This window comes from Pseudopodoces humilis, chromosome 6 (assembly GCF_049639895.1).
Source record: "Pseudopodoces humilis isolate 2021_Gansu_Grassland_sample_001 chromosome 6, ASM4963989v1, whole genome shotgun sequence".
In the NCBI taxonomy this organism is placed as follows: domain Eukaryota; kingdom Metazoa; phylum Chordata; class Aves; order Passeriformes; family Paridae; genus Pseudopodoces; species Pseudopodoces humilis.
Genome location: NC_142205.1, coordinates 22,107,185 through 22,132,396, shown reverse-complemented (window position 1 = coordinate 22,132,396; position 25,212 = coordinate 22,107,185). Strand labels below are relative to the sequence as shown.

Genomic DNA, 25,212 nt, shown 5'->3' with positions numbered 1-25,212 from the left:
GGCAGGGCGGCAGCGGCCCCGCTGCCAACGCGGAGCGGCGCGGGCAAGGCGCTAGGAATGGCTCCGGCAGCGACCGGCGGGATCCCGCCGACTGCGCCATCGCTGGGCCTGATGGCTGACTGGCAGGGCAACAGCTCCGCTCTCGGTGGGTCGCTGCGGCCTCGGTCCTTCGCGGTGGGACGCTTCAATCCGCGACCCCCTCGTTCCCCGCCGCCGGCCCTTGTAGCGCTCCGCAGGCTGTGACCTCGCTGGGCAGTACGGCCTCACTCGCCGCTCGGATGTCTGGTGTGACCCCGCTGCTTCTGCCGGGGGGCGACGCGGTTTCCTCGGGGTCCCCGGCGTTCGAGTCCCTGCGGGGGACGAGGGAGGAGAGTGGCAAGGCAGGGGCGCGTCCCCCTCCGACCTGGCCCCGGGCAGCCCAGGGGAGCGGGCTGGGAAGGGATCGAGGCTGAAGTTTCTCCCGCCTGTCAGCGGAGCGCGGCGGGGGCGCTCGGGCGGGCTGCGAGTGCCCTCAGCACCATCACACGGTGCTTACTGTCGCGACACCCCGGCCTGGTGATGTAGTAGGTTATGGCCAGGAGTGGGGAGGGAAAAAAACCAACCAAATAACTGTAGTGAGCTGTACGAGCTCGAGTCTGGCAGCTCCTCCGTAGTTGATTCACTTTAACTGGAATCGGATGGCTGTTGAGATAACAGTGCATGAAAGAATTGTTTCTATTTTACCCTTGCCTGTGAGTTTAAGTTTGGCTTAACGTTTAGGTTTTGGAAATGAAAAGTTGACTGTAACCCTTGAGAATTCTGAAGAGCCCTTGCACTCATACAATCACAAGAGGAAGTTAGTTTAAAATGACATTTTCTTTGTTTATGTCTAACCACAACTGTTAGGGTACTAATAATATCAAAATGAAGCAGAATTTGTTGCCTGTGTAGCCTGAAGTGCTTTTTTTTTTTGGTGCATTGTCCATGATGCTCAAACGTTTGTATTAAAAATTGATGCTCATTTCCACTCTCAGCTTGAACAGCTGTATTACTTTTGGGTGGTATGACATAAGTAAGAGAGTTTGAGAGTAAAACAGCTGGTTTGAGAGTAAACTTTCAACTTAGTTGAAACAGTTAAGATGGCCATACTTACTAGCAAAGAGCAAATCCAGAAATGCTTCTTGTCTTTCTGGCGTTCCTTTTGTATATTTGTATATTACTTGGTGTAGGCAAGCTTGGTTAGAAGGGTTTGAGATATCTACTACCTGCTGTTTATTTTCTGAAAGCAAGAGGAATGGAAGGCTTGTCATTAAGTGCTTCAGTAGAGTGGAAAGAATTAAGTACCACTGGGCACCTTAAATTTCAGATTAATATTTACTGATAGCTGTTGTCTGGGGACCTGAGGTTTTCTATGCAAAGATAGGAGGAGGAGAGAAGTTGTGGATTTCTCTTCTCTTCTTGATCATGGCTATATATATATATATATATATTTTTTTTTATAACAGATTAAAAACAACTTGCTCTTTGACTGTTACTTCAGCATATTACTGCATGTTTATACATGCTGTGATTACTATACAGTTTACCTATGTGGTATTTTGAAGAGGCTGTAAACAGATTTTTTAGTAAATGAAAGGTTGTGTGTATATATAGGTTTATACAGACCTTTTACAAATGTTTATACTCAGGATTGCTTTGTTGAACTTGAAGGTGGGTGGAGAACTCTTGGTATGCTATATGCATTTGTAGGATTTAAGAACTATAACAGCAATTTAGTCATATATGTAGGTGAATAGGATTGTACCTATGCAGGCTAAAAGTTGGCAAGTCTAGCAAGAGATGCAAAAGCTATGAAAGAATTTTATTCTCAGAGTTTTATAATTGTTTCTGACAGAGTTTTCTGTCAACGTATCTGCTGTATCTCAAGATCACAGTGTACCTTTTCACAAAACAGATGTATAAGTTTGGATTAAAATTGATTTTTGACTCCTGTAAACTAGTGAGGATTGTTGGTAGTGTGCATAAATTCATTGATGTAATGTGCTTGATGGCATTGATTTAGTGCAGCTCACTAGATGCTGATTGTATTGTAAATTTAACTAATGGTATGTAATAGTACTAAATAGCTGATATGTCCAGGAAGGATTTTATTTAATTGCTTTTTCACAGCCATACTGAAATGTGCTTTATTAAATGTATTGTAGCTGTTTGCAGAGTGTATTTTATTTGAAAACTGAAATTTGAGGAACAGATTTCCAACAGAAATGCAAATGTAAAGCACCATTTCTGTGTATTTTTGCCTATATGCTGCTCAAGTAGTGACCAAAGCAATTACACCATAAGCACTGCAATTTAGTACTGGGAAACAGTGAACCATAAGCTTTTTGTCTTTGTATGTGTTAATGCAGCATTATCAACCACATAGTGTGTTGCACAAAGAACAGACTACATCTTACTTCCTTTTATATTTAAATTTTTCCCTTTCTCAACAGGACCAAACTGCTCTATAAAGTTTTATTTATTTTTTTTTCCCTCATTGAATTCTAAATGTCAGATGCCTTCGTGGTATGAAACAGACTGATGGTTGATTAGGTTTGGTCTTCTCTGTTGGTTCTTAACAAGCTCTCTTTGTAGGGGAATTGCAATGCTTATTGCAGGTATTTCAGTGCTCAAAATTGTTGAGTCTTATATGCATTATACAGTAATACTTTTAGGTATATTTTTTTTTGCTGTGAGTAGGACCTACCTTACATAGCAGGTACCTCCTTTCTCAATCCCCACCCTACCCTCAGGCTTTCAGAGAAGCCAGTCTAAAACTTTTTGCAGAAAATTGATAGGGTGTGTAATTCAGAAAACATTGGCATTAGTGAAGAATTTGTCAGGGTGGAGACTTACCTCGTAGTTTAGAAAGCTCTCTTTCCAGACCTCCTGCAGAATTTGCCTACAGTCAAAATTTTTGTGGTGACTTTGGTGAGCCAGAGATTTTGTCTCTAATGCAAGGACTCTTAGCAGGCTGTAGCCTGAGTTACTCTGAAAAGCTTGGTGTTTTATGGTTTTGAGCACTATGGTGGGTCCCATGGATGCTGTTTTTGGTGTTATGTTCAGGTGGGTCATGCCTGAGACTTGCTGCCTGGGTCTTACTTTTGATGTTCACAAAGTAGGTGCACTTAAAATGAACTTTAAGGAAATGTGGCTGATCCTTCTGCTCCCTTTCTTGAGATACTGCATTTGACAAATCTGATGAAGGCTTTGAAGTCTGTTCTCAACAGAAATTCTTAATCAGCCCTGCTTAACCTCTAAGGCAGTTGGCAGTGTGTTATTACTTGTCAGTATGTTCCTTCATCATGTGGCTTCCTTTTTGTCATCACACTTCCTGCTTATTTCACGTCTGGTTGTAGGTTCTGATTACTACAAGGAAGCTAGAAGTTAAGCGGAATTCACAAATGTGTTGAATGTTCTTCTTCGATGATAGGTGTTTTTCCTTTGTTATTCACTTCAAGCATATTCCCTGAAGTGCAATTTCCTTGAACAATAGACAAAGCAAGTGGTAGGGAATAGGTTTTCATCACTTAAGAGTTTTTTTCCTCTAGAAAATAAACTTTTTCTTAACCTCTTCTTTACTGACTTTTCTAGTTTGTCTGCTCTCTTTCACTGCTCAGCTACCACCTGACTAGTAAGGCAGGGAAGCCCTAACAGGGAAGCCTTCATAGTTATTTTTTATGTTTTGGGCAGTGGTATATTTTGTCTTGTGATTGAAATTGCTTAATAATTCTATCTGCTTAGTTTTGCAAAAGCAATTTGAATGTAGTGTCCACAATAGACAAATACTATTTGAATCAGATAGCTCATAAAAAGTGTATTTATTTTGAAGTTGCATCAGACTGTTAATGTTAAATTTACTATTAGTAAAATAATTAAAGATGTATATTAAATGAAATCATGATTACCATCAGAGTAAATGATTTACCTAAATGATTTCCCTGCTAAGTACCTGAATTAAGAATTTAAAACTAATTAAATTCGACTTGAAAATGGAGGCCTCTACTGCGGCTGTAATGGAATGCTTTATCTCTGAGTAAGTTGAAGGTACTGAATGAAAGTATACAGCTGGTTTAGAACTTCTTATCTTTTAAGGAAATATCTGCCACTTCTGAAATGCTAGGAGATACAAGCTGGCATTGAATTAACTTTACTAAAACTCAAGTTTTTTAAAGTAAAGTTAGTTTTTAAAATTCTTTAGATTGGGGATTTAGATTAAATAATTTAGATTATTTAGTGTGTATTTAGGAAATTGAGCTAATAAACAAGGAGTTCTTATTTTTATGCCTGAATTTAAAAGCATGTAATTTAACATGAAAGAAATTTTATGCTAAATGATACTTAAAATGAATGCTATAAATGAAAGAGCACATCCAGATTGAGCAATCTGATCTAGTGAAGGAGTCCTAGCCAATAGTGGCGGGGTTGGGATTACATAGTACTTAAAGTCCTTTACAATCCAAATCATTCTATGATCCAACCACCTTTGATATCTGTCCAGGAGGTAGGAAGTGTTGTTAGTGTTTAATGTAGTTCAAAATGTCCTTCTTCTAGAGCCAGGAGAGAAGTATCATCATCAGGTGTCTTCTTACTGCAGGGGGAGCTGGGGTCACAGGCTGCCTGGCCAGTTTTCTCCTTGTGGCATTGCCACCAAAAGCTTAAGCAGTGCTTTTAGCAGCAGTGTGTGTCTGTGTGGTGAATTGAACCACAAGTGATCTAGGTACGAAAGTCAGGAAAAGAGAAAGCACCAGAAAAAGCCCCCAAAAGAGCCAAAACCCACCCATACAAACTATATTCTCTCTAATTATTTTGAACCTTAAGTGGTGGCCCTTTTTTCTGCAGGTAGGTAGACTGGCACATTAACGGTGAGGAAGCGGAGAAATTCCTAAGCTGATGTTGCTGCTGTGCAGTTTGAGCTACTGAGATGTTTGAGCAGATCATCTGCCATACTGAAATATTAAATTTGCCTTGTACTTAAATAGGTTGTATGTGATCATATTTAATTTGTTTAAATATTAATTAAGACCAACAATAGTTTGTTTGTGTATGCTGTGAGATTGATATGTTTCATTTTCATGCCTAAAATCAGGGAATATGATCCTGTAACTCCTTAAACATCATGGACAAGATAGTGAATATAAATGTACTTATTTTTAGTAGGTAGACTCAAATAATCAAATTAATAACATATAAATAAACCTTTTTAAAAGGCAGGCATGCCATAAAAGGTAAATGGCATGGGCATAATGGGCAAAATCCAGAGTAAGGAAATAGGATTCTTTACCAGTAGAACAGAGAGATTACATCATTGTTTATGGGCCACTTTCTGTAAATTAAACAATACAAAAACAAGTGGAATGTGCCTGAAGTAATCGGATGGGTTTAGAGTATACTTAGATTTAGTATATGAGATTTAGAAAACCAGTCCGTTATTTTAATGCTGAGTTGTATATTGCTAATGTAAGAACTAAACTGCTTTGATCTTGGTTATTTAAAGGATTTGTTTTCCAAGAATCTGAGTTGTACTTTAAGTGAGATAGGATTAAGATTAAATATTTCTAGAAATTTCTCATGTGCGTTATGAAAAGTTTGTCTATGCCATGTAAAAATTTAATGAAGCATGAAACATTTTTCCATTTATCTGCTAACTTTTTTCCTCTTATATTCTGTTTCCTGAAGGTGCTGTAAATTGTCTTGAGCAATTGCTGAGGTGGAAGAACAGTAGTACCTTTGTATCTGAGTAACAGTGCTTACAGCCAAAAGACTTGTCTGAGGTTGACTGTCTTTATATTTTACTTCTTAGGTAAGGATTAAGTAAGGGCAGGCAATATTCAACTTCAGTACTTGGCATATATTAATTTTTAAACAAATGAATGCCTGGGATCTGAATTAGTAGTATGAGTGCAATTTATTATTTACAGCTTAAGCATCACTAAATGTGCTGAATATTGTCGCTTCTAAACAATTTCATTTAGATCAAATCTTCAAGTAATTTTCATATGTAGAATGGTATACAATGATTGGTGTATAAAAATGCCAGGACAACAAAGCACTGAAATAAATCAGTTCTTTTATGAATTGTCTCAAGTCAAGGAAGATTGTTGTGGCCTGATTAAAACCATTGAAAAGCAGCATCATACATCACGAGAATGAGATAAACTGTCACCAGTCTGATATAAGCATAATGTACTTCTGGGGAAAGGGAATAGGGAATGTACAATGAGTGATGTAGCTGTGACTTGGGACATAATACAAAATGTATTGCCCATTTAGGTACTCAAGGCTTGGCTTTGCATTATGTCATAATTGCTGAGGGTTTTGAGGGCAGACTGTGTAGGGTGCTTGATAACGAAAGCTGAGTGCTTTGCTCTGCTTGTAAGGTTACACAGCACCAAGTATTTGATTCAGCTAAGTTAATTTCTTCCAGGATATTTTTGTTTTGCTTTTGGTGAATTTTTGTGTCTGACCAAAAAAAATATAAATTAATGGCATCACGCAGTTTCTGGACTTCGTGTAAATGATGTGGTTTTTTTATAGAAATGTTATTGATATAATGTTTTAATAGCAATATTTGTTTCTTCTTGACTTTTTGTGGGAGAGTTGAACTTTCAGGTATCTGATTGCAGCCAAAGAAAAGTCACATAGGCCTGTGTAAATAAGCTGGTATGTTGAAGTATCCATGTTAATTTAATGAATTTTTACATTAAAAAAATACTTCCCTAGTTCAAGACCTCTGTAAACCTTAACCCTTTTAATAGACTGATCTTTGCTACAGTATTCAGTTAATAAATTATGATTTTTTCAACATTCTTCTGTCAGTAAAAAAGTGTCGGTATAGGCACAATTCTTTCAACTTGTGTAGGCTGTATCTTCTGGAGCATTTGTCTAGATTACCTGTTGACTGCAGATGAGATTTTAGCTAATGAGATTTTCTCATTGGTGTTTCATATGTCAGTTTACAAGCAGAAGTACCAAATTATAAAACTGATTATGTAGGAAGAAAAAGAAACAGAAAACAAATTCAAATCATGGTTCTTGACATGAAGGCTTTTCCAGGTGTTACATATTAGGTAGGCTGGAAATCTCAACCTGAGTGGCACTTGGCAGTTTGCTCTTTTTGGGGAGTGGTGATGGTGTTAAATTGTATCTGTTTTCAGTGGCTGTGTCAAGCTGATGGGGTTTCAAGTTGATGATTTAAAAATAATTGTTTTGGACATTATACTTTTTTTAATAGAATCATAGAACGCTGAGGGTTGAAGGGGACCTTAAAGGTCATCTAGTCCCAACCCTCCCTGCACCACCTCTCACTAGACCAGGTTGCTCAAGGCCTTATCCAACCTGGCCTTGAACACTGCCCTCACAGTTAAAATTTTTTTGGACATTGTTAATGCTACTGCCATTATTTTTTGAACATACTCTGAGACTGTGGCTACATGTTACTACAATTACTCTGGGAAACTTTGTTCTAGATGTACTTGGCTATCGGTGCTCATTGTTATTTCCCCACTTCAGCCTACTCAGTCAGTGGATTGCCTTAATAGAGGAGTTTTCCAAACCTCAGGCTATCCTGATTCAGTAAAATGACTGCTTAAAAACTAAAGACTTTTGTGGCATTTTTTCTTAAATCTGGTTATCTCAGTAAACCAGTTTAAAACTGTTTTCAGGGCTACAGTCTGTCAGGAGCACAGTGAGTGGGGTAGCAGGGACTTGAATGGGAAGGGACCTCCTAAAGCCACTTTGCATCCAGAGGAATTGCAGTGAACCATGACTTGGAAAGCCATGTGATAAGGCCCCCTCGCTCTCTGAGTTTGGTGGGAATTGCCTGCCATGGTTGTGGAGAAAATAGATACTTGTTTGGGCAATGTGTGCCACTCTTGCCAAAAAGAGACTCGGAAAACCCAAAAAGTTGAGTTGGATAAATTTTGTGACCCTTCCACAAAATAGCTTGACTAGCAAGTTGCTGCAGGCAGGTGTTTCCCGTTCATTCTTCAAATGGATACAGTGCAACAAAATCCAAGGTGTCTGCCTGTTGTGGTCTTGAGTTTGAACAGGAAAGGTGCTTATTTATTAATACTCTTAAGAGCTTTTGATGTATTCTGTTTCAGTTGGATTTCTTAGATTCTGAGATGTGGTAGTCATCCAAGTAATAATTCTCTGGTGTGATGGCTTTTCTTCTGCCTTGAAAGTAAATGAAACTACTTTGTTGATTAACTTGGGTATTTGTGGCTGTTGCTACCTGATGGGTTAAAAAAAATAAAATTATATTTTGGTATATTAAAGCATGAATTATAAATTTGTAGAATACAAATAAACTGCATGTAAGATCAACCTTCTCAGTTACATAATGGTATCCCTTAGCCTTTCCTGTCTTTTGTTTCTTTGAAGTATAAAACAGTTGCAGCCTTAAAGTGTTAAATTGTAGGTATTTTTCAATGGTCTTACTCAGGCATATGTTAGAGCTTCTGAAGGTAATGTGTTGGTAAATTCTGCATACAGTCATCTGTAGGATTGCTGGCCTCTTAAAGTGAATAGCTTTCTCTTTTGGTTTTGGGAATAAACTAGACCATCTGGTTTTGTCCAAAGCAAATGTCCTGAGATTCTGTTTTAACATTTAGTTTTGGGATCTGTTCAATAATTTGTTTGCGCTTCTTTCCACTTCTCTGCATTTCTGCTCTTTCCTAGAAAATTATTTTAGTGAAATGCTTAATACATCTTTTTTTTTCTTGTTTCTAGTTGGGGTTTATCAGTTGTTATTTCAAATAATTTCCATTGTTTTCACTTTGAGCAAGTCTTGTGTGTTGAATACTACTGAATTGACAATTCAAGACTGTTCTGAAAAATTCAGAAATATTTTAAAATAAAAGGTTTACTGTTACTAGAGGAATAAAGAAAACTAAGGTAAATGCCAAACTTCTCTTTGCTGTCTGTCAGCCTACTGGTGTTTCTCAAATACAACTTAGTTATATAGCCACTGCAGGAGATGTTTATGGAATAACACTCTTTCTACAAATTTGTAGGGGCTTCCATTTTTTTTATTTTTGAAAGGAAAGGATTATTATTCTAGACATTTGTGTTGTGAAAATGTCCCTGTCATGTAAATAATTTTCTGCTGACTCTTCTGTTCTTCAACGAGTTTGATGAATGGAACAATTGTGAATTTCCTTGTCCAGTTCAATACAAGTAGATGGGAAATATCTTGAAATAGATGAATAAAAAACTAACACTTTCTGGTTGTCGTTATTTCCTACTCAAAAAAATTGTTTTCAGCTGGAGTGGAGGTGAAGAATAGAAGGTAGAAATGCATGTTGGGGATAGTAATGTTAAAGTCTTATTATTATATGGGGTGGGGAATGTATATAAGCTCTAAGGATTTGCAAAGGTTTAGAGTATGTAATTTTAGATTTCTCTGAGCTGTTGAACTTTTTATACTTCTATATTTGATATGTGAGAAGGTACTAAATTTTGGTTGCTTTGTGTATATTGGACATAAAAGTATGTTAATATTGGAAAAGATTGTCTAGAAATGTGGAATATTCATGATCTGGATGGAGCATACCTGCAAAACCTGATCTAATCAGGGCTGCTTTTAGCAGCATTTGGACTGATGAACTTCAAGGGTCCCTTGTAATGTAAATATTCTATACTTTTGATAGGTCAGAATCCCAGTTTATAACACAGAGTTTTAATCTGTGAAATTCAGAACTTAAACAAAAGTGCTTAATTATGGATATAGTGTGTGACAATGCTTCAACTTAAATTCTTTGCAAGCAAAAAGAATTCTTTCATGTCCTGTTCAAGTTTAAATACAAAAGTATTTTCAAATCTCAGGCAAACAAAGCCCACCTTATTCTGATGAGTAGGGGCTATATGCTTTTTCTTCTGAGAATTTCCACTGTCAAAAGAAAAATAAAAACCAAGGCTATTTCTTTCACACCTGATAGTTTTTCTATGCAAGGGTCAATATTCAATCCTATATTTACTCTCATGTTAGGGAAGGATCCACATTTTATTGGTAATTTTGCATGAATTTAGGACTGGAGGAACGGTATAACATTTTCCTCACTGATGTGAACAAGGAGCAAAGGTGGTGTTATTTTTCTGTGAAATATGTGAGTGCTCTATTTGAGATTACAAGCCTGTCAGGTTACAGTGTGGTTAGTTCTAAATTGATGAGGGAGTATCACACAGGCTTTTTGGATGTTAGATGTTTGTAATTGTTTGGTGAAGAGAGAGTATCTGTTGTTTCTGGTGTAGTTACTCAGCCAGTAGAGTATGTGTTGTCCTCGTCATTGGAGAAGGTACTGTGGGGATTTGCTCATGCTTGTAATTTTCTGAATTCTTTTAGCGATTTACGGTGTATAGTGATACATGTGTTTATTGATTTACGTAGATGGAGAGGTTCCGTTGGTTTTGTCAAGCCATGGCTTACAGACAACTACTTTGACAACTAAAATGGATGGCAATGATGTCAAGGCTGAACACCTAGAGTATATTGCCTTTGCTTTGGTTCCTGTTTTCTTCATCATGGGTCTCTTGGGGATCCTTATCTGCCATATCCTTAAGAAAAAAGGATATCGTTGTACAACAGAAGCTGAAGAAGTAGAAGAAGAAAAAATTGATGAAAAAATAGGTAATCAAGTTTAATAAACAAATTCCTATTTCTGTACATTGCAACTACTATGAAATAATTTATTGTGAGACTTCTGTCATTCCTGTGTCTATATTTGACATCAAAGCAGTATTAAGAATAATATTTTTGTTAGTGTATGTCACTTGGGGTTTGATCTTTGCCAGTTGAATCTAGGAGTGTTCTGCTTTCCCATGCAAGTCTGTTAACATCAAGGAAGAGCTTACAGATGGATCAAAGTATCAGTATATTTGTTTGCAACTCCACAGATGGAGTCACCAGATCATTTTTCTGCATTCTATGTGTTGTTAACAACAAAGTATTAGTGTACTAGTGCTAGATGAGTAGCGGCAAAAAGCTGCCATTTAAAACCTCAGATCTTCGTTTTATATTTTGCAATCTTAATTTGTTCCTGTTGTGTTGTCATTCTCATCGTCCCTCTCTTTATAAAGCCAAGCCTTTGGACTGAATATCTTCATTCTGCTTATAATATTTCCTTAAAGATGTCTTTGTTTTTATTGTAACATTTGTTCATTTATGCCCTGTTTTTATTGTTCCTTATTCCCACATGTTCTTACTTGGGAGGAAAAAAGGGTGTTATCATGTTATCATAGTAACATGTTAGCATTTGTAAAATATAAGTAAAATCAAAAGTCACTTGTAAATACTCCTCTTCCTTTTCTCCCAATTAATTTCTTTCATCAGGTTCATAATGAGTGCAAATTAGAGTGGCTCTGTGGTAAGGGTAGACCCATGTGGTGCAGTAATGATGTGTCAGTGTGCTCTTAAGCATTAACAGCCTGGGGCAGCTGTGCAGTGAGTGCAACTATCTGATCTGTTCCCCTGAGTGGAACAGGGGAGTGGTAATGGATCGGGGAACCTCTCCTGTGTGTCAGTGGCAGGAACTAGCTGCCTCTAAGTTACATTGCAAAGTTGCAGCTGTTCAGATGAAACGTGGGTGCAGAGGTGGGGAAGCCCCTAATTTATTACATAAGAGAAGTATTTAAAGTCTAGCCTATCAAACTTGCCTCAACCCCAATTTTTTTAAATAAAGCATTATAACAATTATTAGGGAAGGGCACAATTTTACCTCTTCATTGTTTTAGTTCCCCAATTGATCTTCCTCAGCCTTTGCAGGTTATTCTGGGGACGCTTTTAATATTGTTAATGGGTGCATTCTATTCCAAAAGATTTCAGTTTTGCTTTTTACTTAATAAATTGTTATGTCCTTGTAGATATGGTGAAAATCTTAACTTGAATCCCCCTCATACTAAAAGCTGATAGTACGTTTTTTAGAATAATAATTTGAGACATTTTAGTGGTTTGGGTTGTTTTGTTTTTCCCCTCCCTGTTAGGATTAGAAATGCTGCTCACTTGTTTGTCTCCTCCTTACTAGCCAGAGAAGGAATTTTGAAGTATGTGAAAAAGTATATTTGTGAAAATACTGAGCTTAATTAATTCTTAGCTGAGTTTGTTTGGGCTGATGTACACAGCATAAACCTGCATTCATAGTTTTTACTGAATAAGGGCAATAAAGTCTGATCTAAGCTTTCCCTCCATAGTGACAACAGATCTTGCCTCTTTTTTAAAATGTAGTTTCTTTTGGTGTGTGTTTGGTTTTGGTTGTGACTTTCTTATCATTAAATGTTTTTAAAGTAGTTCAGTTCTTGATTCATAAGGCCAAGATACTGACAACATATTTATTTCTTTACACAGAAATGAATGAAACTATACATGAGAATAATGACACTGTGGGACAAATTGTTAACTACATCATGAAAAATGAAGGTATAGTATTATATAGACATTGAAGTTAGCAGCCCTTGTGATGGTGTTCTATAAAAAATATGTTTTTTGGATACTCTGATTTATGGAATGTTCATATGCTTCCATTTAATAACCAATTTGTTCATTCTTAACTCTTTGAAATTGTCTTTACAAGGCAGTAACTTCAGGGAAAATTGGGAAGTTTCTTGCTTACTTGAAAATTGTTCAGTATGGTAAAGTCAGGTCATGTGATTCCAGATATTTTAACTGTTTAGGTATTTGGGTTTTTTTGGTTCATCTTTTTGCTTTGCCAGTGAAGTAAAAAATCAATATTGGTTTTTTAATGGCAGTTTTGAAGCCTGTGGAAACTTTTATGTTTTGACTAGATTAAACTCCTTGTCCTGAAGTGATTCTTGCAGCTCTTGTCTGATGAGAGGTTTGTGCATAACTGAGACAACTGGGTATATAGCACTAATGTTGAATTCTGTACATGTTATCTGCATGTGTGTGCAAAGTAAAGGATAAAGAGGAAGATGTGACTGAGAAAATAAAATCATAGTTAAGCACCTGGAAGGCTTGGTTAGTTCAGAATGTATTTGCCCAATAGAAGAAATGTTTAGGAGACTGGATGTTTTTATGGGACAAGAGTCTTCAGCCTTTTAATTTCAGATTAGTATAAATCAGAGTTCTAGCAATTGAATTGCCTTTGAATTACCTCTGAATGAAGATTAGTCCTCTGGGAAAGTGATAATTTTGGGTTTGCGTGTGGGGATTTTTTCTCTGCTTTTGTTTTTTTAAGACTATTAGTGCTTTGAGTTTGCGTATTTTTCCTTGAGATTTGGTTTAGGTAATTCATGTGTTTTGATAAGAAGTGAGCAATTGATAGTTCTTGTCTGATAATGAATTTGCATTTTGTAGGGCTCACTTAAACTGATGTTTTTAATCTGAAGTTGGGTTAAATGTGTGAGGTGATTCAGAGATCTTGTTCAAGAGTTTTGTTTGTAGATGGCTGTTTCATGGCTTGCACTGGGGTGGAGCTTTGAGTGCAACATGAACTGCAATTTTAGTAGCTCATGTTGAGACTGCCTGTAGACTTACATTAGCATTTTTTCTGCAGTTTTCTCTTGCGCTTTTTTGGAGTTTTGTAGTGCAGTCATCTTTCTTTTAAATGAAATTTCTTTGAGGAACTTTAATTTTGATTTTGTTTTCTTCTAAAGTTAGAACTGTTCACTTTTGAAGAGTTCTGTTTATTCTCATTGCAGCAAATGCTGATGTGTTAAAGGCCATGGTAGCAGATAGCAGTGTCTTTGAACCTGAAAGGTAATTACTCCTCATTTTAATGCATGTTTCCTGAGGCAACTAAAAGCATACAGTTTCAGAGGACATTGTCTCCTGAACACTTCTAAGACTACATTGCTTGCTTGAGTTACCAGCTATGAGAACAGTACTTTGATTTTCTGTCCTTAAATTTTAATGTATACCATGGGTTAGTGACTGACTGTTCTGGTTATGTGTTCTAGGTGCATGATACAGTGTTACTAAATTTTGGGCTAAAGATTTACAGACCGTGCAAATACTGGTTTACTTTGGGGTGGTTACATACAAGGTGGCTTAGTCCAAAGCTACTCTGGCATCAAAGAACAGAAGAGCACTCATTTCACTTGTACAGGTGCAAACTTACAAGAGACATATTTTCCTGTGTCTCCTTTTGGTTTACTTTTTTCTTTATAATTGTGGCAATCAACACTGGTTGATCTACTTCTTAGTTTTTTTCACTGCACACCTGTTTAGGTAATTATGTAGAGAAAGCAGCTCTGTTTTAGATGTGTTGTATGTGTAAAAGAACTTGCAGATGCATTGTATATGTAAAAGTGCTTGTAGCAGTATATGAGTACTTTTAGCTATGTCTAGAGTCTTTTTTTATCTCTTAGCTACATCTAGACTCAAGACTCTTTATATATAACTCTGTGTTCATATTAAGGCAGAGGAGATGAAAGGTCAAGTAGTATTGTGTCACCTATAAAAGAAGTAGGAATATATAATTTCAGCAAAACAAAGAGTTGAATATGCAACTGTTATACACCTGTTCTAACGGTGAGAGGCTTGGTTATTGAAAAAAAAAATCACCCGAATTTCCAAAGGGATTTATTCTCAAGTATAGATATTTTTAAACTTCTATGGTTCTGTAGAAATATTTATTTGAATTTTTTTGCATAGGCATGTGTAATGTTATCTTGGGCATTTTAGACTATAGTTTCAGTGGTGAATTAAAATGCGAGGAGTAAGGAGGAGGGAAAATGATTGCTCTTACAGAATCTGACAGATATTCCTGAAGCTTTTGTAATCAAGTAGAAACCCTTTTTATTTCTTTGCAAGTTCAGTGCACAATGAAACTTCCTAACTATAGAAATAGTTACAGCTGTGTAAAATCTACACTTCTCTCACTTGAAGCCGTTAGTCCTGTCTTTGCTTCAGGTATTGATCAACTTTAATTTTCCTTAATAGCATTTTCCTATTTATTTGATGACCATTAAATATTTCTTGCCGATATTTTTATTTTAAAAATAAACATCCAAGTCTTCTTTGGCATGTTTTACTTCTTTAATTTGTTCTTTCTGTTCTTCTTTGGAGTCTCTGCAGTTTGTTTGTGTCTTTCTTGAAATAACATTTCTAAACATGCATGGTAGGATCAGATGTGGCATGATTAATGCTGAGTAATGTAGATTTAGGTTCACAGGTTACACTTGTGTTATTTCCACTGTTTTGTTGTCCTTTTTAAGGAAGAATGGTGTTGATTCATGTTCAGTGCATGATCCTCTTTACCTGAAGAATGGCCATCTGTCTTGTTGCTTTTTAATCTGTGTTTGTGCAAAGGCTTTCTGCTAAAACATTGATAATCTATGTTGTTCTTACTGCAATGCATCCAGTATTTTTAGTAAGATTTGTGTATGTGTGAGTGTCTTTCATATGCATGTTCTCCTCTCATCTTTCTAATTTCTTACCTTGACCTCTATAGTTGCTATGGGTGACCCAAAGTCTGTGGGTACCTTAGCTGTTCTGCTGTTCAGCTGTTACCCAGTGAACTGAAGCACTGAGTACCACCAAAAGAAACACATTTAGTATGTCTTTGCAGTTTTACAGCAACTACAGATACATTACTTTTTGTATGTATTTTTAATTTTTTTTTACAAGGTGTGCTGCCTTACTCTACAGTTATTTCACCTTTCATGAGCTCTGGCCTGCTGTGTTACAAGACAAGTGTTAAAATTGATGCTAAAGTCCAAAAAAAATACATTTGATTTCTATCTATGCTGTCTGTTTTTCTGATTTAAAGGGAAGTCAGATTGATTCAAGTAGATAATCTCAAATGCCTTTTGGAGGTTGTACTGCTTTTTCTTTCTAGGTACTTAAAATTGAAACTGAATGATGTTGTTTCTTCTTGTTGTGGTATACATCTTAGTTTTGCCTCCTTTCAATATGTGGGACTGTGCTCTTCTTCTGGGAATTCCTTGAGATCCTGTAACAATTCTAAAATACTTTCTGTAGTTTCTCAGAGTAGTTCTTTTATGAGTATAATCAGTATAGTAAATGTCTTCATTGGTATAATTGCATGTAACCTGTTCTCTTCTACTTCAGCCTGATATTTTTTCCCCCTCTTAATTTCCTTGTCTTTTGTGTTAGTTACCTTAGCAACATGACTTGCAGCTGAATTAATTTGTGAAAGTGATTCTAACTGCAAAAATATACTGTTGGAGAGAACCGTAATCCGGACATCCTCACAAATAAACACTTCCTGTAAATCTGGTTATTCACTAGACATAACTGAATGTTGGATTTCATAATTTTTCCTTTTTAAGAAACAGTATTTTCTAGTAATTATTAAATTTTCTTTATTTCTTTTTCCTACAGCCCATTATCTCCTACCTCTCCTGAGAGTCCAGTGAGTCCAGGTACTCCTTTGTCACCAGGTGTTGTTCCATTCAGACACAATTGCAAAGCCCACCACTTCCATACAGTTGGAGGAGTGGTAGAAAAGGATGTTTGTACTCGCTGTAGTCACAAACGATGGCACCTTATAAAGCCAGCTCAAAAATCTAAAGAGAACAGAAGAAGTCGTATTGGAGAAGTTACAGTGCTTTCTGTGGGAAGGTAAGGCTTAGGTCATTTTACTGTATACTTTTCTTAGAATGCTATAGTGGCCAGTGTTGGATCAGATATCCACTAATTCTGCTGTTTATAAGGTCAATGATTTTTTTTTTTTTTTTTTTATCCTGTTACTGTTAGACTGAAGTTATTTCTGGAAGAAGTAAATGTGGTTTTTTTTTCTTCTTTTTTTTTTAAAAAGTATGTAAAAAGATGTAGATTTACTGTGGGTATAAATCTAAGGCTCTTGCTTGTTTGATACAGGCTAAAAAGAAACAAGAATTACACACTAATAAATTTCTGTTTCTGAATTTGCTATTTCTCAAGTAAGTGTGAGGCTATAGAAACCACTTCATTCTTATTGTTACTTTTAATTCCAACCTTATATTGTAGTTGTCTTTGAAAATTACTATTCTAGGAAGTGGTATGCAATCTGTGGATTCTGCTTCAAAAGACAGTTCCCTGGGAAAGTGTGATTCAGCAGGTAGTGAGTACTAGAAATACCTGTAGGTGATAGGAAGATGCTCTGAGGTGAAGCAGGGTCCATGTAGGTGTCTGCTCTCACATCTTGTTCTTGGGACCTGGAAATTTGCTTCTGCCCATGCTGTTGCTCCTGAGAATGATCTAACTCCTCTGTGGGGAAATACAAGTGAACTTTCTTTTGTTCACCTCAGATTTCGAGTCACAAAAGTGGATCACAAATCAAACTCCAAAGAACGGAAAAGCTTGATGTCCGTTACTGGCGTGGAGGGTGTCAATGGTGAGATGCCTGCCACGCCTGTGAAACAGGATGTGAGCGAAGCACCTGCCACTCCTGTGAAACAGGAAATGCAAGAGAGGAGAAGCTCAGAGTAAATGTAGGTATCAAACATTTGAACGTTTGGAACTAATACTGAAAGTGTTATATTGTGAAATATATGAAAGTAATCAGTACAGTTGAAAATGCATCAGTTCTGTGTAAAGACTCATCTTTCAATTTCAAAATTCTCTACACAGGTCTGCAAAGTTTCATGTGGTCACTCAGTTAATGATAAGTTAGGAAAGGCTTTTTTATCCCCCAGATTCTTATCTAATTGTTCATTCAGATGTTGTAATTAGAGTAGGTGTTGAAATAACTTTTGTGGGTGTGGCATCACTAGTCCAGCAGATAAAATGTTTGCATATTAATTTTTTGGCAATAAACAGTGGCTCAGATTTAATGGCGATGTGCTTATTGTCCAAAACAAACAAGTGCTGTTGACAGTTGTATCACTAGAATAACTACAGTTATTCGATAACTACAGCTGCTGCCTTCTGCTGCTGCTTTGTACTGCATGCTGTTATAAGATAGTTGCTTACTAGATACTTCTCTGATAGATCTGTGGAGCTTTGACTAATAGCAGTGGAGTCACATGAAACTGCTGATCTCACAGGGATCTAACTAAGCCAGGCGGTTGGGTTTTTCTTGTGAGTCATTAAACTTCAGTGAATTGCTTGAGTTACTCTGTTAAGCATGTGAAAAACGTGCCTGGCATGGTTTTGAAATGCAGTCCTCACTGTGGTGTTTTTGGTTTTTTTTTTTTGACAATTTAGAATATTAGGGGGGAAAAAAAACCCTGGAAGTTAATATGGTTTGCCTCTATATGATGACATGCTGATGGATAATATGAAGGGGAAAGGTGATTTTAAACAAATGTGATTCAAAATTCAGACTTGACTCTCGAGGAAGAAAGGTTCTGAGGTGACATAGTAAAGGTCCTGAACTTGAAGAAAGTGAGCAAAGTGCATAGCACCAAACCCTGTATGCTGAGAGAGAGGATAAAATTATGTTATGTCAAACTATTGGTAACCTCAAATGGAAGAGGGAAATGCACAAGAGGAAACTGAGTCTGTTTGGAAAAGCAGAAAGACTCAAATGCCTTTGAGTATCTTGAGATTAAGGTAGAGAGCTGATACACAGTGGCATACTTCTTCCTAACCCTTATTGGCAGCACAGGTTTGACTGTTGAACTGAACAGAGTGTATTTGTCTGGCTTCTATGCCTCATCACTAAATTATACCCAGGTTTTTTTAACCATTGCTGTAGAGGAAGAGAGACTTGGAGATGTGATACACTTCCAAATAATAAAAAAGTTATGGAGGGTAATGAAGTAAATAGATTTTTTTTTTTTTTCCTTCCTGAGTAAATAAGAAGACAATGATAGGCTAAATTGGAAGGAGGTGGAGCTCAGGTTTGAAAGATAAAGAAATTGGAATAAACATCTTTATTGCTGGACATTATAAGACCAAACTGGACAAATGCTTGTCTGTGCAAGTGTTTCACTTTTTTGATCTGTAGCACATTTTGACAAATTACAGGTGCCCTAGTGGCTGCTGTTCACTGTTGCTCTGAAATCTGTGAAGATTTTACAGATGTCAATGAAAGGCAAGCAGTACTCTTATTTTCTGATTCAGAATAATGTCCTTGTGCCCAAGGTTTTTTTATGCTGGTGTGGTTTCTATTTCTGCCCTTTTTAGAAATTGATATTACCTAAATGCAATAGGAGATAACATTTTATTTCACTAGATTGGCATTTCCATGTCCAGCTAATTATTTTGTTAGTTTGTTAGTGACTATTTTTATTTCTTTTCTGTATCTCTAGTGGGAGATGCAGAAATCTCATCAGATTGTTCATAATATATTTTTTTATCCCTATTTATAGGCAAGCTAGTTATCTTCTCTTTAAGCATGAGAAATAGAAAGAATAGGACATATATGAAAGTAAGTTCCAGTGCACTTTGATTAAAAAAGCCCCATCACCTTGAAATCACTTAAAGTGTTTTGTAATCCAGTTTTCTCTCTTAGTTTTTTCTTTCTTCTCCTAAATAGGAAAGCTGTTCCCTATAATTACCTAAAAGTTCTATAAATGTAAACCATTACTGCTTTAATTTAAAAATAAGCTGTTCTCTGGAGAGATATGATAGTAAAGTTATAAAAAAATTGTCCATCTATGGCAGCTTTTTATTGTAGAACCTCCCTTAGGATTTAAGTTTTGCCTCTTCTGAAAACAAATGTTCTAATAGCAGAGAAATGGCTCAGCAGAATATTTTAATGGTCTCTGTAGTCCAGCAGAGCTATTTTGTAAATCATCTGGGAAACTAGCCAGGTCTGTTTGATTTGCACTACAAAGTAATAAACAGATCTTGCTTGAAAAAAGGGTATGATACTGTTCCCTAGCATGGCTCTAGATAAGTTTTCGTCAGCTGTCATGAGAAGCTGTTCATGTATAAACAGGTAGTAGTTAGACCTTTACTTCAGTTACTTATTTCAGGCTTCTAATAAATTATAGTAACCCAATTTACTTAAACTGAATAGATAAACAGCATCTAAGACTTTTGTGCCTCTAGTCAATACATTTCTGATTAAAACTTAGAGTTTGGGGGGATTTGACTCAGATTTTTCAGATGCAGAGGAAGAAGGCAGACATAAATGTGTGCTCAACTGCTTCCAGAAAAGGTTTTTCTGTCGTTCAGAGGCAGTAGATTTGTGCCTTGTGGCTGACTTTAACCACTGTTACTGGGAGTTCTGTATGAGGTGGAATTTCTGAGCTGGACAGTACCTGAATAAAGTAGCATTGCTAATTGCCTGTATTCACTGGTACTCTGAAATCCAGGGTTTTTCTTCCCCTAAAGTGACATGTTCTGAAGCGTCCTCTACAGTTTTTCAGCTTATCTAGTGTCTTGCTGGCTGCATCATTGGAAGTTGTAGCATGTCTTCTCTATGTCTTCAAGGTCCATGTTCTCAGCACACTCGATTTCATCAGTTAATTTTATTTCAAGTATGCTTAATGGCACATAAAAAAGTGTAGTAAATACACAGCTGATAAGTGAAGTAAAATCTTTGAGTTGAGTTCTTACACATCCATTTTAAGCTACTGGGTAAACAGAAACTGGTACTGGTACACTGAAGCTATGTAACATTTTCCATTTCTAGTGCTTCGTACTGTGGTGTGATTTGTCAGTTTGTCCATGTGTTTGTCCATGCTTTTCAACAGCACTAGCTTAATCTTTAGTTCCTCTTTATGTTTTCACATGCTAAACTTGGAATGCACAGCAAGTACTTCATGCAATTGTGGCTTTTTTTTTTTTCCATTTCAGAGCACCTGATAACTTCTTAATTGGTGTGTCCATCCTAAAACTAATTTTGCTACTTAGGTTTATTTTTAGAATTGTTTTCTTCTGTTACAGGTGGAACTTTTAGAAGATGATTGTCTGCAAGCACTTTGGAGAAAATTGAAAACTCCCAAGAGATGCATACTATTTAAGGGAAATGTATTTATCGCAGTGTAGCATTTTACAAGTTCTGTGATGTCATTCCTGCAAAGTTAAACCCTTAATGGTTTTTGACCAGTAAAATAGTAAGATTTAGACACTTAAATACTGTAGGGCTGTGTGGACATCATAACAGATGGCTTCATCTTGGAAAGAAAACGTACGTACAAGTTTTTGGACAGGAAAGGTAAAAGCTTTATCATGTCTTAAACTTTTTTTATACTTAGACAAGCATTTATGATCTCAAGAGTAATACGATTACCTCGTGGATAAACTGCATTCACCCCAGTGGTCCATCTGGATTTTTCTTCTCCTGCTCTGCCCACTCCAGAATCGAAAAGTGTTTGCTGAAGATAAAAGCCAGCCTTTGAAAGATGAAAATATTAATCTTAACTGCTTGTAGCCAAGTAAAACATACAAGGAAATAATTATGTCAGCCAAATCTGCATGTGTGCCTTTAGTAATAAGCCCTCAAACTCTGCAGGGTACCTCACAGTAGAGACTGGTTCAGTTATATGCAGATGTTAAATTAAATTGTTGTTCCCCAGACCCGTACCTCTCCCTTACTGCTTAACATAGGCTGAAGAACATCTTTTCCTATGCAGTTGGATGAGCTCTTGAGGTTACTTTTCTTAAGGCCTTGTGTTCTCCTGTTTTCTTGTAACTGCTCACTCATATTTGAAGAGTGCCTAATAATTTTGCTTTTCTTTTTTTGTTCTTACCCACAGGTTTCTTATTAAGCTAAGGCAGCATATTTCAACCCTTAGATAAGGATATGGAATATTGGGCATTAAAAAAATTTATGGAATATATACTAAAGTGCTTCAAAGTGGTTTTATTGGACTGAGGGTAGTTGTATTCATTGACACCAAAATCTTAAGCCAGTGTTACTCCTTTCATATTTTAGGTGTGACTTAATGCTAAAATTACCATGGTATTGTGATGTTAATTCTCTGTATCTACTTATGACTCAGCTTTGTTCTGTTACTTGTTTTAGGGAGGGAAATCTCTGTAATACTTAGCAAACTTTCCTGTGTAATAGAAAATCACATCATTTGTTCTGAGTGCCTAAGAATATAAGCTCTAATGTAATATATTTTAGTAGAGATTGCACTATATTCTGAGAACTATAACTTAATCTGCTTTATGAACTCAATGAAAATCAGTGTATGTTTTTGAAATGTATTTATTTTACATTGATACCTTCAATCTTTTTAATACAAGTGCTCTAAATTGTGTTTCTCCTTCATATCTGAGAATTGGGTTTCTTCATCGATTTATATATGCAATGTTAACAATCAGTGTGTACAAAATTACTCTTCTTGCATGTGTATTAGTTACCCCCATGTCTTGTCGGGCAACATGAAGTTCTTTCACTCTTGCTGTAGGTATGTGCTGCTGCTGGTCTTCCTTCTGTGTGTATCCACAAGATACTGACTGGTCCTATCAATATGTACTTTTCAGCAAAGCTGTATTTGCCAAAAAAACCCACCACTACCCATCCAGACTTTAAAAATAATAAATGCTTTATTGTTCTTTTTAAAATGTATATTTTTAGAGATAATTATCTGCCCTTGAGAACCCAAAATAACTATTTGGTTGGGACTCTTAACTTCAGTGTTTAGCACTGCTCCCAGCTCCCATGAATTTAAAATCAGCTTGTGAAATCTCTTCAGTATTTAAGTTCAACATAAACACCAACCTCATCTTACAGGTGTACATTAAGCTTCACATGATTATTTGTGGGAAGAATATTTCTAGAAGATTTAATTAGTATTGATTGTAATAATAAGCTTTCAGTGTCCAAGAGATTGATGGCTATGAGTATAAAGCTACTGGAAAAAGGGAGTGTTGGAAAAACCAGCTGTTTTCAAATAATCTTTAGAAAGAAGATACACAGTTACAGACTGCCCCCAAAACTTTTTCTAAAAAAAAAAAATCACTTTGTCTTGATACTGTATTTTGATACATGATGGGTTAGTACTGCAAATAAATGTCGGAAGAATGGACAAAGTTTAAACAGTAATATGTATTTTTTTACTTATTTTAAAAGTAGTTTCTATTTTGATTCCATTGGAAATACGTAGAATAAAAGGGATAGAAAGATGTTGGATATGTAAAACATTGTTTACCTGTATAAAGTAATTATGTAAGGTATTATAAGACCTGATATGTGCAAGAATTGAATTTATGCATTGCTACCTAACTAAGAGAGGATTTAGAAACTGCCTATTTTATTGCCTTTAACACTACACTGCTATTTTGTAGGGGTATGGGTATTGCCATGTTAGTCTGCTTTTCTTAAATTTTCTTATCAAATGTATTTTTAACAAAATAGTTTATATACAACTTTTATACTACCAAGCAGTAAATAAAAAATACTGATTCTTAAGCTTGCTTCTGACTTCCTTAAGCCTTCACCCATTGAGTGACATTTAATTTTTGCACCATCTAAATGTAAAATGCAGTCTTTTTGCCTCTTAAGTTTCTGTTTATGGAGGTAGTGAGAAGATTAGGTTATAGTGTGATGTATTTCAGGCAGTTTTATTTTCTTCAGAAAGGACAGTTGCAAATACTACTTTAGTTTCATATTTAAATGGGAAAGACAGAAATCTGTGCTTTAATCCAAGCTGATATCTTGATTAAAAGTATGAAGACCTTTAACTTTTTATTGTATTTGATACGGAGCTTTTAAAAAATATTCAACGTTATTCTTAATTTTTTCATAAGGTAGAGAATGAAAAATCAAAAATAACAGGAAGTTCTTTGCAGTTGTTTCAGCCTCTGTCTGTCTGTGATACTACAATGCTTAATCTGTTACATTATGTTCTCACGTGACTCTGATCTGTAATGGGCATTAAGAAAGGGTTTTGCTTATGAATAGCGTGAAGGCGGCTTGAAGCAAGTTGTGGCTAGCTGAGATGGCATTATCAGTGTACTATCCTGTTTACAGGTTCGGTGTTTTTTATTATTTTAGTATTCGTAGCAGCATCAGTATGGTCTGTTTTAAGCTCTGTATTGGAATTTCTGAGATTGGTATACAGCTGTGGTTTAGATTCCGAATGTTAAAAAAAATAAAATTAAAAAGGTCCTTCCAGGTGTTGATCTTCAAACAGAATTGAGACATTGCTGCTGCTGAAGCTTCAGAAGATTTAACACACTATGTGAGTCTTGTTTTCAGGAATTTTTTTTTGTTCTTTTTTCTTCTATGTACAAATTCTGTGTCGTATGTGTAGTACACAGTTTTTATTAGATAATATGTACATATATTGAAATACAGGAGGATTGCTGTATTAAAGTTTGAGAAATTCTATTATAACCGGACAGACATAGACAAGTCCCTCAAAAGAAACACAAATAATTTTTTTCAAATGGATTTTGTTTTTTTCACATGAATTAGTTCTTGTGTTCCTTGTGTTCTGACAAAAGTGATACCTTATATGGTCCCTGTACTGCCACGTGTGTTGTGTGTCACTTGGTGAAAGTATTATTTCAGCCAGCTGCTCTCGTTCTGGGGAAATGCTAAAGGACAAGTGTTTTCCTGTGTACTTAATCCTGCAGATGTTGCAGCTAAGCACTGTCTGTAGGAATGACCCCAGACTCCAGTATTCCTGCAGAGGGTGTGTGTACAGCTTGCACTGGGGAGCTCTTTTGAGGCTTCTGGAGTTATGGGGCTGCCAGTGTCGTTGTGTAGTAGAACCAAACTGAAAGACAGAAGAGGGAAATAGGTGTTGAAAGCGTGATAAGAAATCACAGGAGAAAAGGGTGCCAGAGAAATTTATTGTCTGGTTGTTTTCTTTTTGGTTTTTTTTTCTCTCCTACAAATTAATCAAACTTGTACTTAACTGCATACTAATACAAAATGTGGGTTAAAAAGATCCTTTTTATGAGATTAGCCCTGTCTGGAAGAGAGGAGGACATATGGTCTGTTCTGGCTTGGTAACACTGAAAGTGCCTACTGGGTTGGAATGTGAGACTGTCTTTCCTAAGGAATTAAGTTTCCTGGCTGTTGAGTGGTTGTTGAGGACTCCCACCTGTGACCTGTAGTTTGAAGTGTGAATTAATTTGTATCTATTAACTTAGGGTTTCTGGGCACTTAAGGCTTGTTCTTTTTCTTTTTTGCTGCTAAGTGACTAACACTACTGCTAATGAGTAAGCAAGAAAAGAGTGGTTAAGTCTTGGCTATCTAATATTAATGAGCAGCATGTAAGACTTGGACAAATAAAGATGGATTTAGATTTAATTTTTTCTCAGTGTTTTGTGAAATCCTATATTTTGGGATTTTGTTTCAGGTAGGTTAGGCTCAAAGTATTGGCATCTGAAATTTGCACTTGTTTTCTTTTTTTAATTTTGATTTTTTTTTTCTC

The 25,212-nt window shown here is 36.3% G+C and overlaps 1 protein-coding gene across 1 annotated transcript; it reads left to right on the top strand.

Moving 5' to 3' along the window:
- On the top strand, positions 1–23,237 carry RELL1 (RELT like 1). Its single transcript, XM_005517779.3, has 7 exons — positions 1–145; positions 10,409–10,648; positions 12,362–12,433; positions 13,675–13,732; positions 16,322–16,561; positions 17,230–17,412; positions 20,762–23,237. Exons 1-6 carry the CDS (start codon positions 58–60, stop codon positions 17,408–17,410), a joined length of 879 nt encoding a protein of 292 aa, XP_005517836.1. The 5' UTR covers positions 1–57; the 3' UTR covers positions 17,411–17,412; positions 20,762–23,237.
- Positions 23,238–25,212: the final 1,975 nt, after the last annotated feature.

What these genes read in the sequence shown, in the direction of transcription:
- RELL1 (XM_005517779.3), top strand. Translation starts at nt 58, where the DNA reads ATGGCTCCGGCAGCGACCGGCGGGATCCCGCCGACTGCGCCATCGCTG. An exon ending in AAAAATTGATGAAAAAATAG is followed by an intron (nt 10,649 to 12,361) that starts GTAATCAAGTTT and finishes TTCTTTACACAG; the next exon opens with AAATGAATGAAACTATACAT. An exon ending in ACAGTGCTTTCTGTGGGAAG is followed by an intron (nt 16,562 to 17,229) that starts GTAAGGCTTAGG and finishes TGTTCACCTCAG; the next exon opens with ATTTCGAGTCACAAAAGTGG.